This window comes from Phocoena phocoena, chromosome 13, assembly GCF_963924675.1.
Source record: "Phocoena phocoena chromosome 13, mPhoPho1.1, whole genome shotgun sequence".
NCBI lineage: Eukaryota > Metazoa > Chordata > Mammalia > Artiodactyla > Phocoenidae > Phocoena > Phocoena phocoena.
The window spans coordinates 26,877,375-26,894,474 of record NC_089231.1 but is presented as its reverse complement, the minus strand read 5'-3'; the positions used below and the strand labels follow the sequence as shown (position 1 = coordinate 26,894,474).

At 41.4% G+C, this 17,100-nt stretch overlaps 1 protein-coding gene across 1 annotated transcript; it reads right to left on the bottom strand.

Moving 5' to 3' along the window:
• Positions 1-1,998: 1,998 nt before the first annotated feature.
• Positions 1,999-10,193, bottom strand: LOC136132510 (elongin-A-like). Its single transcript, XM_065889423.1, is given in 7 exon segments — positions 1,999-2,483; positions 2,486-2,614; positions 2,617-2,872; positions 2,874-3,446; positions 3,448-4,061; positions 4,064-4,412; positions 10,116-10,193. Coding segments are annotated over 7 exon segments (2,484 nt in total).
• Positions 10,194-17,100: the final 6,907 nt, after the last annotated feature.

The following is a 17,100-nucleotide window of genomic DNA, read 5'->3' as shown; positions in this document are numbered from 1 at the left end:
TAGAAATAACTTGAGATGAAGGATGATGATATCTTCCTGTAGAGGTAATTTAGGCTTGTTTCTGCCTTGTGCCTGGGGAGAGGAGCTAGTAATCTAGGAATATCTCAATCCAAATTCAGGGACTGAGATTTTTCTGGGCCATACAGAGCTTAGGCAGCCTAACTTATCCTTTGTCCTTTTTCCTTGGACTGAATAAGAACTGAGTATTCATTGGTTTTACCAGGGTCCCCTATCTTGGTGGGTCTTGGATTAGAACTTTTGCACCTGTAGCACTTTGAGGTTGTCAAACACACTACTTAGCATCTTAGCCTCTTAGAGGCAGGCAAATGTCCTGGAGAAAAGTTCGATTCAAGTGCCATGGTCATGTCTTTGTATTAATTGAGTACACACACACATAAACACACGCAGGTGTGTCTGGAGAATAAAATCCTATAAGTGAAATTGCTATATCAGAGTTTGTATATGTGTATGTTTGATATATGTGCATCCGTAGAATACAATTCTTGTGGAAATAAATAAAAACCACCCAAGCTGAACAAACAGAGGCTATTTATTGAGAGCTTGCTATAGCAAGGGAGTCAGCTACCATCACTTGCATTTGGCAGGCAGGGGAGTGGGATAGCTTTGTAGTGAAAAACTAAGGGAAGGCTTTAGTATTTTCTGATTGGAGGTTGCTGACTTGGGAAATCCGGAGTTGGGCCTAACTAGAAGTGGGGCATCTTATGTGATTGATTTGGAGATCATATTTGGCTTTCTCTGGTTGGTCCTGACTTGGAGGCTGAGGGCAAAATAGGGAGGCCGGCAGTTGACCAAATCTTCACCACTCTGGGCCAGTTGCTAAGGAGGTTGTGATTTAGTTTCCTGGACTGATTGCTGGAGAGTCTGTGATTTGGTTTTCTGGGATGGTTGCTGCAGAGGTTGTGGTTTGGCTTCCTGAGCTTATGTGGTTCTGGCCATTAGTCATTTATATATTCAGTTTCTCATCCTAAAAGGGATATTGTAGTACCAAAGAATATATATTTAACATTTGCCTATTAACTTCAATAGAAGTTGTTTTAATTTATCACCTACTAGTAATGTATGATCATCTGCTGTAACACAGCAGGCTGTTAATCTTTTGAATTCTACTTAACTGGTAGGTGAAAATTTGTATCATGTTATGGGTTTTTTTTTCTTTTTTTTTGAATTTAATTTTTTTATACAGCAGGTTCTTGTTAGTTATCTATTTTATACATATTAGTGTATATATGTCAATCCCAATCTCCCAATTCATCCCACCACCACCATCTCCCTCATATTATGTTTATTTGCATTTTAGTAAGATTGAGCATCTTGTCATATATTTAAGAGTCATTTGTGTTTTCTTTTGTGTGAACCATCTTTTCCTATGTTTGCCCACTTTTATAGTAAATTATTGGTCTTTTTTTTCTCATTAATTTGTGGGCCCTTATTATATATAAAGGAAATTTGCCTTCTGAATGTTAACTGAGTTATAAATATCTTTCCCAGTTTGTTGTTTATCTTTCGAACTTGTTGTTTTATATATTTCTAAATTTTTATGTGGTCAAACATATCAGTCTTTTTAATTAATTGCTTCTGGGTTTGTGTCCAAGAAGACCTCATCTACTCAGAGAGTAAAAAAAAAAAAATCTCACGTTAAGTACTTTTGTTTATTTATATAAACACAATCTGGGGATAATATTTGTTAAGAATATGTCATATTGTTTACAAAGAGGTTAGCTAACAACAAAAGTATAATGAATCTTAAAATCATCAGTGGGACTGAGGCATCTCATCTTCAGAATTCTGAAGTGTTCTCCAGGCAGGAGGCAGTGGCTATGGCAGCTCACAGGTGCAGCACTTGAAAACTACAGGAGTCAGAGTCCAAAAGTTTCCACAAAGCAAAACATTCTGGTCTCCTTTGGAAGTCCCATTCCCTAACACCCACTGCCCTTGTATTCCTCCTCTGGAATTCCAGCTCCAAGGCAAGGCCTCAATTTACCGTCGGGAGAACCTGTTCTTGAAATCTTTAATTGTCTTGGCCATCATGGGGGTGATTTTCTTTGCAGGTTTCCTGCCGCAGACTACCCGCGGCAAGTGGGTACTGGTGGTGCTTGAGCAGGCTCCAGCTGGCTTCTCATGGGTGAGGTTAAGGCTGTTTCTGCTGGAGGGAGTATGGATGGTTCCTGTGGGGTACAGGGCTGGCTTGATCTTGACTTTTTTTGGGGCAGCTGCTTCTCCTATTTCAAACTTCTCCTGCCTCCTTCGAACGTCAGAAGGTGGCCTGGCCAGAGAGTTGAGAAGGATCATCTTTGCTTGTCGGCCTTTGGGCTTATTGGCTTGTGCAGATTGGATATTCACTGTCAGTGCTTGAAGCCGCTGCTCTCGGGCATCCTGAAGCCGCATGTACATCTCTTGCCATGTCTCGTGCTCTTTTGGCCTTTCTTTCCTAAAGTTTTGATGAGAGTGAGTTTTCCATAATTTGTTTCTTGGACTAATGCATGATTGTATTTCTCTATGTGATACAGCTGATCAGGTGCACAACTCTCCAAGATGGGTTCAAGAACCGAATATGGGACTCCTCTTACTTTAAAGATTGAATTGATGTTGTTTTAAGTACCCAGATGCACTGCTGGCGCAAGGTCATCATTTTGGCAAGATAGGCACACTTGGAGCCAGAAAACACTTGCATCTTAGAATTCATTCTGCGTCCAGTAAATCCAACTTCTTCCTCTTCCTGGGGTGAAGACAGTGCTTTTTGCTTTGGTCGTAAGGAGGACATCAATCCAGAGGCAAGAAGTGGATGGTCATTGGCCTGGACCCTGGGTAATGGGAGGTCCGGCCACACTGGTGCATCAGTGGGGACTTTTTCCCAGCTTGGCCCAGATGTTTCCAGAGGGCTGCAGCTTCTCTGATCTGTTTTCATTCACCTTAGGTAGTTCCTGAACCAAGTCCAAGGTTTCACTTGAATCATATTTTTTAGGTCCTTTTTCTTCAAGAGCAGTGGCTGAAGTTTTCATAAACTTTTTCTTTTTCTCCCTAGGCTGGTTGTGGTTGAGGTATGACTCAAAAGACGTGGTGGGCGGCTTGAATTCATTATCCATATCCACCTCCTCACCTTTAGGGAGGGAGCCCTCAGGCTTTCCATCCAAATGAGGAGGTCTTACTTTCCCTTCTTGAATCTTTTGGTTATTGGAAACCTTCTCTTTCACCTTGGGTAACAGGCCTCTTATCCCCTCTGCTATATCCAAGCGGTCGAGACTCTGCTTGTTTTTGTCCGGTTTGGTTTTCTCGGAGTCTTCGTGCTTTCGCTTTTTAAGGTCTGAAGCTCGTCTGAAGGGAGGTAAAACCTGGATGCCGCGGCCCTCTCTTTCCTTCTCTTTCTCGACACCACTAGAGGGCGGATTCTCGTTTGCGTCGTTCCGGGGGAGAGACCACGGCCTTTCCTCTGGAGAAGGCCAGGCCTGATTTTCGTCTGGTCAAAGCAGAGGACTTCTCATGTCCCTTGGTGCAGAGCAGGCGTTTGTCCCTGTGGGGAGGCTGGTGTCCCCTGCTTAGACTCCCAGCCCCTCTCCCCTGGGGTGCACCCAGGCGGCGGTCCCGTCTGGCCTGAGGGGCATCTGAGGGGCCTTCTCCAGGCCTCTGCTGTGCAACACGGGCCTCCGCCAGGCGTCTGTGACAGTCCCCGTACATCAGACAAGGACGGCTAGACTGAGGAGGAGACCAGCTGTAACCAGATGATCCCCGCCCCGAAGAATAAACCGGGGAACCCCCGCGGCACCGCCTTCTGTCCTCGCCCCTCTCCCGGCCGTGGGACCCGTGGCAGGGCCTCACGAGCTCTGAGGGGTGTCTGTGCAGCTCTGGTCTGTGCTCGCGGCCGGGCGATCCGTCTCTAAGGGCTGCGCGGTGTGCGTGGCCGTGCTCCTCCATCGCCTCCTTCTCCGAAGGAGCGTCCTCTGGGGGCTGTTGGGAATCGCTCTTCCCCAGGTCCCTCTCGGCAGGCTCGGGGTTTCCGTCCACTGGAACCAGCCTCCTCCACAGCGCCGCCAGGTCCCGGCCAGGCTTCCGACGCTCTGGCGTTTGTGCCCTCGACTGGCCGTCAGGCCGACCCCGCTCTCCGTGAGAACGGCCGCCGGAACGGTCGAGGCCAGTGGCGCTTCTGGTCTCTTCACGGCCTCCTCCGCAACCTGGTGCCCGGACGCCGCCGCCCGGCCCTGCCCTGCCCCGAGCTCCCCCGGGTGCACACGGCGCGGCCCCGCCTCTGGCGCTCGGGGCGCGGAGCCCCCACGGGAACGGCCACCAGCGCGCGTCCAGGACGCAAGGAAGCCCCAGCGCCCCCTTCCTGAGGGGGCTGAGAGCTGTGCCCAAATTACATCACCACCAGTCGGGAGACCCTGGGCCGCCCCGTCCCACTTGGGTCCCGAGAGCAGCAGGAATCAATCAACAGTGACGACAACCCTAGCGCTGTGCGCTTGCCATCGACTGATTCCAGCCTCTACACAACCAAAGAAGAGTTATATTATCCCCATTGTACGGGTGAGTAAACTGAAAGAATTTATTAGATCTAAGAATTCCTGACAGTTATTTTTATTTTGTTTTTAATATTCTCAGTAGTATAAATTGGCAGTTCTAATGATTACTTATGTAATAATAAGTCAAGCTTAAAGAAATAATAGGTAACAAACAGAATAAATAAGTAAAACCACCACATTCCCACAACCCAGATACAGTAAGGTATTATTACCCAACAGTGAACCTTGGTGTGTATCCATATATCTTTCCAGGTCCTTTGCTATGTGTGTATATACATATACATGCACACACCCGCATATTTTATCAAAATGAAATTGTATTGTAAATATTGTTCTTTAACCAACTAGTTCTCTAGCCAGAGTGCAAAACAGGATCATGCATTGTATCTGGTTGTATCCCCTATGTCTCTTTGAATTTGCACAGCTTCTCCCATCCCCTACCTTCTCTATTTCTATTTATTTTATCTTCCAGTTTTATTGAGATATAATTGACATACAGCACTGTATAAATTTAAGGTATACAGCACAATGATTTGACTTGATACATCATGAAATGATTATCACAAGTTTAGTGAACATCTAGCATCTCATATAGATACAAAATTAAGGAAATATAAAAAAAATTTTCCTTGTGATAAGAACTCTTGGGATTTGCTCTCTTAACTACTTTCATATATAAATACAGCAGTATTAATTATATTTATCATGTTGTACATTATATCCCTAGTACTTATTTATCTTATAACTGAAGCTTGTACCTTTTGACCACCTTCATCCAATTCCTCCTCCCTCCACCTACTGCCTCTGGTAACCACAAATCTGATCTCTTTTTCTATGAGTTTGTTTGTTTGTTTTGAAGTTTAATTCACTTACCGTACTATGTTAGTTCTGTTATATGACATAATGACTTGATATATATTCGATTTATATAATTTCAAAATGATCAACACAGTAAGTCAGTTTTGAGCTGTCATCATACAAAGATATTATATAATTATTGACTATATTCCCCACACTGTGCATTTCCTACCCGTGACTCATTTATTTTGCAGCCAGAAGTTTGTTCCTCTTAATCTCCCTCACCTATTTCTTTCCTCCTTCCCGCTCCCCTCTGGCAATCACCTGTTTGTTCTCTGTATCTATAACTCTTTTTCTGTTTTGTTATGTTTGTTCATTTGTTTTGTTTTTTAGATTCCACATATATGTGAAACCATATAGTATTTGTCCTTCTCAGTTGGATTTATTTCACTCAGCATAATACCCTCTAGGTCCATCCATGTCATTGTAAATGGCAATATTTCATTCTTTTTTTATGGCTGAGTAATATTTAATTGTATATATATGCCACATCTTCTTTATCCATTCACCTATTGTTGGGCAATTAGGTTGCTTCCGTATCTTGGCTATTGTAAATAATGCTGCAATGAACATAGGGGTACATAGATCTTTTCTAATTAGTGTTTTTATTTTCTTTGGATAAGTACCCAGGAGTGGAATTGCTGGATCATATGGTAGTTCTATTTTTAATTTTTTGAGGAATCTGCATACTGTTTTTCATAGTGGCTGCACCAATTTACATTCCCATCAACAGTGCAAGAGGATTCCCTTTTCTGCACATTCTCACCAACACTTGTTATTTGTTGTCTTTTTTTTTTTTTTTTTGTTATTTGTTGTCTTTTTGATAATAGCCATTGTGACAGGTATGAGGTGGTATCTCATTGTGGTTTTGATTTGCATTACCCTGATGATTAGTGATGTTGAAAATCTTTTCATCTGCCTGTTGGCTATCTGTATGTCTTCTTTGGAAAACTGTCTATTCAGATCCTCTGCCTGTTTTTTAATCCGGTTGTTTGTTTTTTGATGTTGAGTTGTATGAGATCTTTGTATACTTTGGATATTAACCCCGTATTGGATATATTTTTTGCAATTATATTCTCCCATTCAGAATGTGGCTTTTCATTTTGTTGATGGTTTCCTTCGCTGTGCAAAGCCTTTTACTTTGATGTAGCCCCATTTGTTAATTTTTGCTTTTGTTTCCCTTGCCTGAGGAGACATATTCAAAAAAGTATTACAAAGATCAATGTCAAAGAGCATACTGCCTATATTTTCTTCTAGAAGTTTTATGGTCTCAGGTCTTACATTTAAGTCTTTAATGCATCAAGTTTATTTTTGTGCATAGTGTGAGAGAGTATTCTGGTTTGATACTTTTGTGTGTAACTGTCCATTTTCCCAACACCATTTATTAAAGAGGCTGTCTTTTCCCCATTGTATATTCTAGCCTCCTTTGCTGTAGATTAACTGCCCATATAAGTTTTGGTTCATTTCTGGGCTGTCTATTCTGTTCCATTGATCCATGTGTCTGTTTTTGTGCCAGTACTATACTGTTTTGATGACTGTAGCTTTGTAGTAAAGTTTGAAATCAGGGAGTGTGATACCTCCAGCTTTGTTCTTATTTTCTGAAGTTGTTTTGCCTAATATTTTGTTGAGGATTTTTACATCTGTGTTCATCAGTGATATTGGCCTGTAATTTTCTGGGTTTTTTGTGATGTCTTTGTCTGCTTTTGGCATCAGGGTGATGCTGGCCTCATGTTTGGAAGAATGTGTTTGGAAGTGTTCCTTCCTCTGCAGTTTTTTGGAATAGTTTGAGGAGGATAGGTTTTAGCTCTTCTCTAAATGCTTGGTAGAAATCACCTGTGAGGCCATCTGGTCCTGGACTTTTGTTTGTCGGGAGTTTTTTATTATTATTATTATTACTGTTTCAATTTCACTACTGGCAATTGGTTTGTTCATATTTTCTATTTCTTCCTGATTCAGTCTTGAGAGATTGTACATTTCTAGGAATTTGTCCATTTCTTCTAGGTTGTTCATTTTATTGGCATATAATTGTAGTTACCTCTTAGGATCCTTTGAATTTCTGTGGTGTTGGTTACAACTTCTATTTCATTTCTGACTCTGTTGATTTGGGCCCTCTCTATTTTTTTCTTTTTTCTTTTTTTTTTTTTTTTTTTGCGGTACGTGGGCCTCTCACTGTTGTGGCCTCTCCCATTGCAGAGCACAGGCTCCGGACGCTCAGGCCCAGCGGCCATGGCTCACGGGCCTAGCCGCTCCGTGGCATGTGGGACCTTCCCGGACTGGGGCACGAACCCATGTCCCCTGCATCGGCAGGCAGACTCTCAACCACTGAGCCACCAGGGAAGCCCTCTATTTTTTTCTTGATGAGTCTGGCTAAAGGTTTATCAAGTTTGTTTATCTTTTCAAACAACCAGCTCTTGGTTTCATTCATCTTTTCTATTTCTTTTTTTAGTCTTTATTTCATTTCTGCTCTGATCTTTATGATTTCTTTCCTTTTATTAATTTTGTGAGTTTTTTCTTTCTCTAGTTCCTTTAGGTGTAAGGTTAGGTTGTTTGAGATTTTTCTTGTCTCCTGAGGTAAACTTGTATTGCTATAAACTTCCCTGTTAGAATTGCTTTTGCTTTGTCCCATAGATTTTGGATAGTGTTTTTTTGTTTTAATTTTCTCCAGGTTTTTAAAATTTTGTCTTTGATTTCTTCAATGATCCATTGGTTGTGTAGTAGCATATTGTTTAGCCTCCACATGTTTGTGTTTTTGCATTTTTTTCTTGTATTTGATTTCTAGTCTCATAGTGTTGTTATTGGAAAAGATGCTTGTTATGATTTCAGTTTTCTTAAATTTACTGAGACTTGTTTTGTGGCCTAGCATGTGATCTATCTCGTAGAATGTTCCATGTGCACTTGAAAAGAATGTGTATTCTGCTGCTTTTGGATGGAATGTTTCATGTATATGGATATGATCCATTTGGCCTAATGTGTCTTTTAAGGCCAGTGTTTCCTTATTGATTTTCTGTCTGGATGATCTATCCATTGATGTAAGTGGGGGTTGTTAAATTACCTTACTATTATTGTAATACTGTCATACTGTAATACTGTTTTCCCCTTTCTGTCTGTTAATATTTGCTTTATGTATTTAGGTGCTCTTATATGGGGTGCATATATATTTACAATTGTCTTCTTGGATTGATCCCTTGATCATTATGTAATGTCCTTCTTTGTTTCTTGTTACAGTCTTTGTTTTAAAGTCTTTTACCTGATATAAGTATTGCTACCCTGGCTTTCTTTTCATTTTAGTCTGCATGGAATACCCTTTTCCATCCTTTCACTTTCAGTCCATGTGTGTCTTTAGATCTAAAGTGAGTCTCTTGTAGGCAGCATATATACGGGTCTTGTTATTGTGTGCATTCAGCCACTCTATGTCTTTTGATTGGAACATTTAGTCCATTTACATTTAGAGTAACTATTGATAGATATGTACTTATTGCCATTTTATTAATTGTTTTGGGGTTGTTATTGTAGTTCTTTTTCTTTCTGTCTTCTTTTGCTCTCTTCCCTTGTGATTTGATGACTATCTTTAGTGTTATGGTTGGATTCCTTTCTCTTTTTGTGTGTGTGTATCTATTATGGATTTTTGGATTGTGGTTATCGTGAGGTTTATATATACCAATATATATTTTAAGATGCTGATCTTTTAAGTTCAAATACATTTTAACAATCCTACATTTTTACTCCCCCATGTTTATTGTTTTTGACATCATATTTCCCATCTTTTTGTTTTTTATATCCCTTAAATACTTAACATGGATATAGATGAGTCTAGTATGCTTGTCTTTTAACCTTCCTACTAGTTTTACATGTGGTTGATTTACTACCTTTATAGTATATTTGCCTTTACCAATAAGATTTTTCCTTTCATAATTTTCCTATTTCCAGTAGTGGTCTCTTCTTTTTCACTTAAAGAAGTCTTTTTAACATTTCTTGTAAAGCTGGTTTGGTAGTGCTGAACTCCTTTAGCTTTTGCTTGTCTGTAAACCTTTTGATCACTCTGTCAAATCTGAATGAAAGCATTGCCAGATAAAGCATTCTTGGTTGTAGGTTTTTCCATTTCATCTCTTTAAATACATTACCACTCCCTTCTGGCCTGCAGAGTTTTTGTTGTCAGCTGATAGCCTATGGGAGTTTCCTTGTACTTAACTTGTTGCTTTTCTCTTGCTATTTTTATCTCTCACTTTATCTTTAATTTTTGCTATTTTTATTACACTATGTGTTGGTGTGGTTCTCTTTGGGTTGATCCTGTTTGGGAATCTCTGTGATTCTTGGACCTGGATGTCCATTTCTTTTCACAGGTTAGGGAAGTTTTCTACTATTATTTCTTCAGATAAGTTTTCTACCACTTTCTCTCCTCTTCTCCTTCTGGGACCCTATAATGTGAATGTTAGTACCTTGATGTTGTCCTAGAGGTCTCTTAAGCTATCCTCATTAAAATTTTTTTCCTTTTTTCTGTGCAGCTTGTGTGATTTCTACTACTCTGTTTTCCAGCTCACTGATCCATTCCGCTGTATCATCTAATCTACTGCTGATTACTTCTAGTGTATTTTAAATTTTCAGTTACTGTATTCTTTATCTTTGGTTCTTCTTTATGTTTTCTAACTCCTTATTAATAACTTCCACCTTCTCACTCTGCTCACCCAATCTTCTCCTGAGTTCTTTGAGCATCTTTACAGTTACTACCTTGAACTCTTTATTGGGTCGATTGATTATCTCCACTTCACTTAGTTCATCTTCTGGGGTTTTATCATGTTCCTTCATTTGAAACATATTCTTCTGTCACCTGATTTTACCTAATTTGCTGTTTTTATTTCTATATATTTGGTAGGTTGATTATGTTTCCTGACCTTGGAGAAGTGGACTTTTGTAGATGTCCTGTGTTTCCCAGCAATGCACTTCCCTCTGGTCACAAGAGCTATATGCTCTAGGGGTGCCCCCTATGTGGGCTCTGTGGGTCCTTCTGTTGTGACAGGCTGACTACTGTGGGTGGTCTGGTATGCCTGGCTGGTTTATATATAGCAATATATATATGTATTAAAAAAAACTGGTTTGTTGTCAGGCCCTGTCTTGTGCTGAAGCTGCTAGTCACTGGTGCGTGAGGCGGGGTCACAGGGCAGCTGGGTACAAGGCCCTGGTGTGTTCTGGGGCTAGTGCTGGTCTGCTGATGGGTGGAGCCAGGTTCTAGGATGGTGGTTGTGGGGCTAGGTGTCCCGGATCCACTAGATGGCCTGCTGGTGTGGGACCTGTTCCTGACACAGCTGTCTGTGGGGTCTGGGGTGTCCTAAAGCTGGTGTTGGCCTGCTGGTGAGTGGGGCTGGATCCTGGGGTTGGGGGGATCCTGGGGCTAGTGTTGGCCTGCTGGTGGATGGGCCCAGGGCCAAGTGGTTCCCAGGACTAGTGGCAGCCTGCCGTGGGTGAGGCTGAGGCCCATGAGGTCCTGGGGCTAGTGCAGGTTCACTGGTGTGAGGGTTCTGGGGAACAGGACTGAGTCCCGGGGCAGCTGTGGGCTCGGGGGTATTAAGGCAGCTAGCCTACTGGTGGGTGAGGTTTTATCCCCACCCATCTAGCTACTTGGCCTGAGATGTCCCAGTACTGGTGCTTCCAGGCTGGTAGGTGGGGCCAGTCCCAGCACTAATAAGCTAGAGGGAGGATTCCAGAATGGCATTGACCAGCAACAGTGTCCTTGTGGTAGAACAAGCTTCCAAAAATGGCTGCCACCAGTGTCTGTGTCCCCAGGGTGAGCTCCAGTTTCCTCCCGCCTCTCTAGGAGGCTCTCCAAGATCACCAGGTGCATCTGACTCAGGCTCCTTTCAAATTATTGCTTCAGCCCTAGGTCCCAGCACATGTGAGATTTTGTGCGCATTTTACAGACGAAGTCTTTATTTCCCACAGCCCTCTGGCTCTCCTGAAAGTAAGCCCCGCTGGCCTTCGAAGCCAAACATTCTAGGGGCTTATCTTCCTGGTGCAGGACCCCCAGGCTCAGGAGCCTGATGTGGGACTTGAACCCCTCACTCCTTGTGGAGAACCACTGCAACTGCAATTATCTTCCCATTTGTGGGCTGCCCACCCACGGGTATGGGTCTTGACTATACAGCATCTCTGCCCTTCCTACCTGTCTCATTGTGGTTCCTTCCTTTTTTTTTTTTTTTTTTTTTTTCGGTACGTGGGCCTCTCACTGTTGTGGCCTCTCCCTTTGCGGAGCACAGGGTCCAGACGCGCAGGCTCAGCGGCCATGGCTCACGGGCTCAGTCGCTCCGCGGCATGTGGGATCTTCCCGGACCGGGGCACGAACCCGTGTCCCCTGCATCGGCAGGCGGACTCTCAGCCACTGTGCCACCAGGGAAGCCCCGTGGTTCCTTCTTTATGTCTTTAGTTGTAGGAGAACTTTCCTACTAGTCTTCTGGTCTTTCTCATCACTAGTTGCTCTGTAAATAGTTGTAATTTTGGTGTGCCCATGGGAGGAGGTGAGCTCAGGGTCTTCCTACTCCACCATCTTGGCCGTTCTCTCCTATTTTATTTTATTATTTATTTATTTTTTGCTGTACGCGGGCCTCTCACTGTTGTGGCCTCTCCCATTGCGGAGCACAGGCTCTGGATGTGCAGGCTCCGGACGCGCAGGCTCAGCGGCCATGGCTCACGGGCCTAGCCGCTCCGCGGCATGTGGGATCTTCCCGGACCGGGGCACAAACCCGTGTCTCCTGCATCGGCAGGCGGACTCCCAACCACTGCGCCACCAGGGAAGCCCTCCTATTTTATTTTTAATGACACTAACCTGTTCAAGAAACCATGCCAATTGTTTTGGAGAACATCTCCCTTTCTACAGTTGTCTGATTGTTTCCTCAAGGTTTCACCTGCTGTTCTATCCCTGGTGAGACTGTGGTGTCACCTTACTGTGATTGCAGTCTGATCTCTCCATCATGCGACTAGAAAGTAGCCTGTCCATAATCTAGTTCCATGTTTAATAACAATGGCATGGCACAGCAAGTCCCCTGTGTTTCAGTAGGCTTTATACTTCCCTGAAATCCCCAATTCTATAACCAGTTCAATCTCAGGATTTACAACAAATGCCTCCCTTCATGGAACACTGTTCCTGAGCGTAGCTGACCTGTTCTGATTTTGTATTAAGTACAATAAATACCTTCCCTGGATCTGTAGATGCCCCTTCTGGTAGTTCTAGTGCTTTGTCAAGTTGTGCAGCATTTGGAACTTGGCAAGTTTCTTGGTAGAAACAGGAGATAATCAGGAAACAAATTAGAACCTATGGGTATATATATTCAAGCTTTTAAGTGAATATTAGATGCAAGGACTGTAAAATAGAACTATAATGAAAACATTTGAAAGAAGAAGTGTGTCCTTTTTAACTGTTTGTTTTTGAGATGGAAAGCTTAATGCAAAATTTAGATCTTATTACAGAAATTGAAACGAGCTCATGCAAATTAATCTCCACTGCACCCATAAAAAAGAAATTAAAAGCACTAATGCTGTTTGTGGTGTATATACAGTAACATTTCCTAAATATCTTCCGGGTCCAAAGCTAGGAATGATATTCAATGTTTCTTTTCCTCAGGCTACAGTATCGTAGGATTCAATTTTGAATCTGATAATGTAGGCACTTTTGTTGCACAGTAGCCCACAAAGGAAATGAAGGAAGTAGAAAACAGCCAGATTATTGAAGCAGAGACAAATCTAACCCCAGTTAGATGCTCACTTCTGGGCCTCCTTTCTTTGGTAGACAGAAACTAATGGAGCATCTAATTGTGTCCATTTCAGGGGCACACCATCTTTTACAGTTTAAATTGACCATTGGTGGTGGCCTATTCTTAGTCTTTTAATTCAGAAGACAATTTTCTATGATAGCTTGAATGGCATGAGTAGAAAGGTGTTATAGATCTGGCAAACTTTATACTTTTAATTAACAAATTTATAAGACCGTATTCTGTGTTTCAAGTAACCTCACGCCTTAAATATTTAACACTAGGTATTTGAATAGAGTTTTCTTATCTCTCCTTAAGTTCTGAATTTCCATCAAACTTAAAGAAGTAGCATTATTATTTTAAGGCCTGGGCACCCCAACTATAAGCTGTTTCACAGTCTGCATGGTAAAAAGCCATTTTTGAAGCAACCTCATTATCAAACAATTCTAAGTCACTGAACCAGAGTATCCTTCAGTCCCCATCATCTGCTGTAGAGATCAGGACTGTTTGCCAAACTTTGTTATTCCAGCCATAAAGCCGTAGAAATACTCTTGATTGGAGTTGGGACAGCTATCGTTTTCCAGGAATATAATAAAAACTTTGCGCAAGTCCCTCTGATAGATTGTTTATAGCCTTTCAAGAATATGATCAACATTGCTCAGATCAACTCAGGATCCGGAAGTCCATCCCAAGAATTAGAGCTTTGCCTTCCTATTCATCCTGATGTACCATGAGTTCACTAGGTCAGTGGTGTTCACTGTTTAAGTGACTCTCCAGGGATTCTAAAAGGAATTTGAGGGAGATTATTCTGACAAATCCTCCAGCTCAAGTTTGGTGAGGGCAGCTGTGAAAGCCAAAGCTCTCCCTATGGATAGTGGACAATAAGACTCCTATGTTTCTCTCCCTCAGTGTATATGCACATGGAGGGAGGGAGGTAAATTCAGGGGGACATGGGAGTAGGAAGTGTAGTGTGGAGGAGGAGCTGCCTTTGGGTGACTTTGTCTGGATCTTTCCCTCCTAGTGAATGGAACACCCAAGGCCAGCATCAGTGTCAGGACATTTCTCACCCCACCCCCATATCTACTGATGGAGGAGAGGGGAGGGAACCCAGATGTCAGAGTGGCTCATCTGCCAAGGTGATGATGGAATTCCTTAGCCTGGAAGTGTTTTGATCTGTGAACAGTTGAACCCAAGCCAACGTGTTTCTTTGCTCTTTACTTGCCAAAGTATTAAGTTAAACAATTCAGAAGTCTATGGATAAAAAATTGAGCCGCTGTGCCCCCATCCCTTTCCTCTACCCAGAGGTAACTACACATCTAGATTTTTATTCCTTTCTTTTTCTATGAGTGAAAGAGTGTGGGTATGTATTTCTGTGATTTTTCACCTTACACATGTCTTAGAATTAGGTAGATTTGCATCTGCTCACATAGAAAGATGTTCAAGGCATATTATTAAGTGGGGGAAAAAGTAAGATGCCCAACAGTATATACAAAATTTTTTGCAAATTTAAAAGAATTTGTGCATATATATGTTGATATATTCATAAACCCCTTTCAGAATGATTACATGAGAAATTAACAATGGTGGATAGGGTGAAGAGAAAGACGTTTCTTTTTAGACTTTTTGTACTAATCGAAGTTTTTCTTTGTCAAATTTAAACATTACCTTTTTTTTATAGGTTTATTGGAGTATAATTGCTTTACAATGTTGTGTTAGTTTCTGTTGTACAACAAAGTGAATCAGCTATAAGTATACATATATCCCCATATCCCCTTCCTTTTGAACCTCCCTCCCACCCTCCCTATCCCACCCTTCTAGGTTGTCACAAAGCAGCGAGCTGATCTCCCTGTGCTATGCGGCTGCTTCCCACTAGCTATCTATTTTACATTTGGTAGTGTATATATGTCAGTGTTACTCTCTCACTTCGTCCCAGCTTCCCCTTCACCCCTGTGTCCTCAAGTCCGTTCTCTACGTCTGTGTCTTTATTCCTGCCCTGCCAATAGGTTCATCAGTACCTTTTTTTTAGATTCCACGTATGTGCGTTAGCATACAGTATTTGTTTTTCTCTTTCTGACTTCACTCTGTATGACAGATTTTAGGTCCATCCACCTCATTACAAATAACTCAATTTCATTTGTTTTTATGACTGAGTAATATTCCATTGTATATATGTGCCACATCTTCTTTATCCATTCATCTGTCGATGGACATTAGGTTGCTTCCATGTCCTGGCAATTGTAACTAGTGCTGCAATGAACATTGTGGTACGTGACTCTTTTTGAATTATGGTTTTCTCAGGGTATATGCTCAGTAGTGGGATTGCTGGGTCATATTTTTAGTTTTTTAAGGAACCTCCATACTGTTCCCCATAGTGGCTGTATCAATTTACATTCCCACCAACAAAGCAGGAGGGTTTCCTTTTCTCCACACCCTCTCCAGCATTTATTGTTTCTAGATTTTTTGATGATGGCCATTCTGACTCATGTGAGGTGATACATTATTGTGGTTTTGATTTGCATTTCTCTAATGATTAGTGATGTTGAGAATCTTTTCATGTGTTTGTTGCCAATCTGTATGTCTTCTTTGGAGAAATGTCTATTTAGGTCTTCCGCCCATTTTTGGATTGGGTTGTTTGTTTTTTGATATTGAGCTGCATGAGCTGCTTGTATATTTTGGAGATTAAGCCTTTGTCAGTTGCTTCATTTGCAAATATTATCTCCCATTCTGAGGGTTGTCTTTTCATCTTGTTTATGGTTTCCTTTGCTGTGCAAAAGCTTTTAAGTTTCATTAGGTCCTATTTGTTTATTTTTTATTTTATTTCCATTTCTCTAGGAGGTGGGTCAAAAAGGATCCTGCTGTGATTTATGTCAAAGAGTTAAACATTACCTTTGATTCACACTTTCTTTCTATTTGGGAGTGGACAGTAAGTGGGTAGAGAGAAAATACAATGTCTTCAAAATCTTTCCTCGTCAGTGTATACAGATCTACTTCGTTCTTTTTATTGGGGCAAAGTGATACATAGTAAGCCTGTATCATGATTTAGTTAACCACTAATAGACATTTTAGAGTATTTCTAATTTTGGAGGGGAATACACATAATGCTGTATTAGACATCCTTGAACATTTATTATTTTGCACATGTGAAGTATTTCTATGATATAGTATAATTGATCTAGCATAAATGGTGAGGTATGGAATTGCGGGGTCAGTGGGCATGTGCATGTTTCCTTTTGCTGTATAAAAGTGTTGTACTAGTTTACATTTCCACCAACTGTATCTGAGTACATATTCTTTCACACCTTGCCAACTATGAATATTATCTGGATAAAAATTTTTAAATTTCTGCATTAAAAAATTTTGAGATCCTTTTTGAAAGAAGTTTATTTTTTTCCAAATGAACTGAGGAAATATTAACACTACTTAAGATGGTTTCTTCAACTTTTCTGTGTACTGCAAGTTGTGATAAAACCAGAAAGAAAACATAAAGGAAATATCTGCCTGGATGATTTTGTGTTTTCTTTTCTGTCTGGGGCGTCTACCCTGTAGCCACATTGACTCAGCAAGCTTGTTACAGCCAAGTCATCAGAGTAAGTAAAGAAGCATCATTGCCGCATCCCAAGACATGACCAGGCTCTGCCATCAGGGTGGTGAGGAGGCCCTCACAGCAGTGTGGGTGATAAGCAGCCCCCCCATTTCCATTTTGAATAACTTCAAAATATTGCATGAAATCATTTTTATTTCCAGTCATATCATTTATTTTATATTACTCAAAACATTGCTCAAATTATTTACATTCGTTTTAGCCTTTTTCTCCCTAACTCTCCCTGTTTTATGCATTTTAAAACAGTTTTATTGAGATATAATTCATATACCATGCAACTCACCCATTTATTTTTTTATTTTTTATTTTTCTAAGATGATTCTTTTTTTAGATTTTTTTTCTTGGCTGTGCTGGATCTTCATTGTGGCATGCA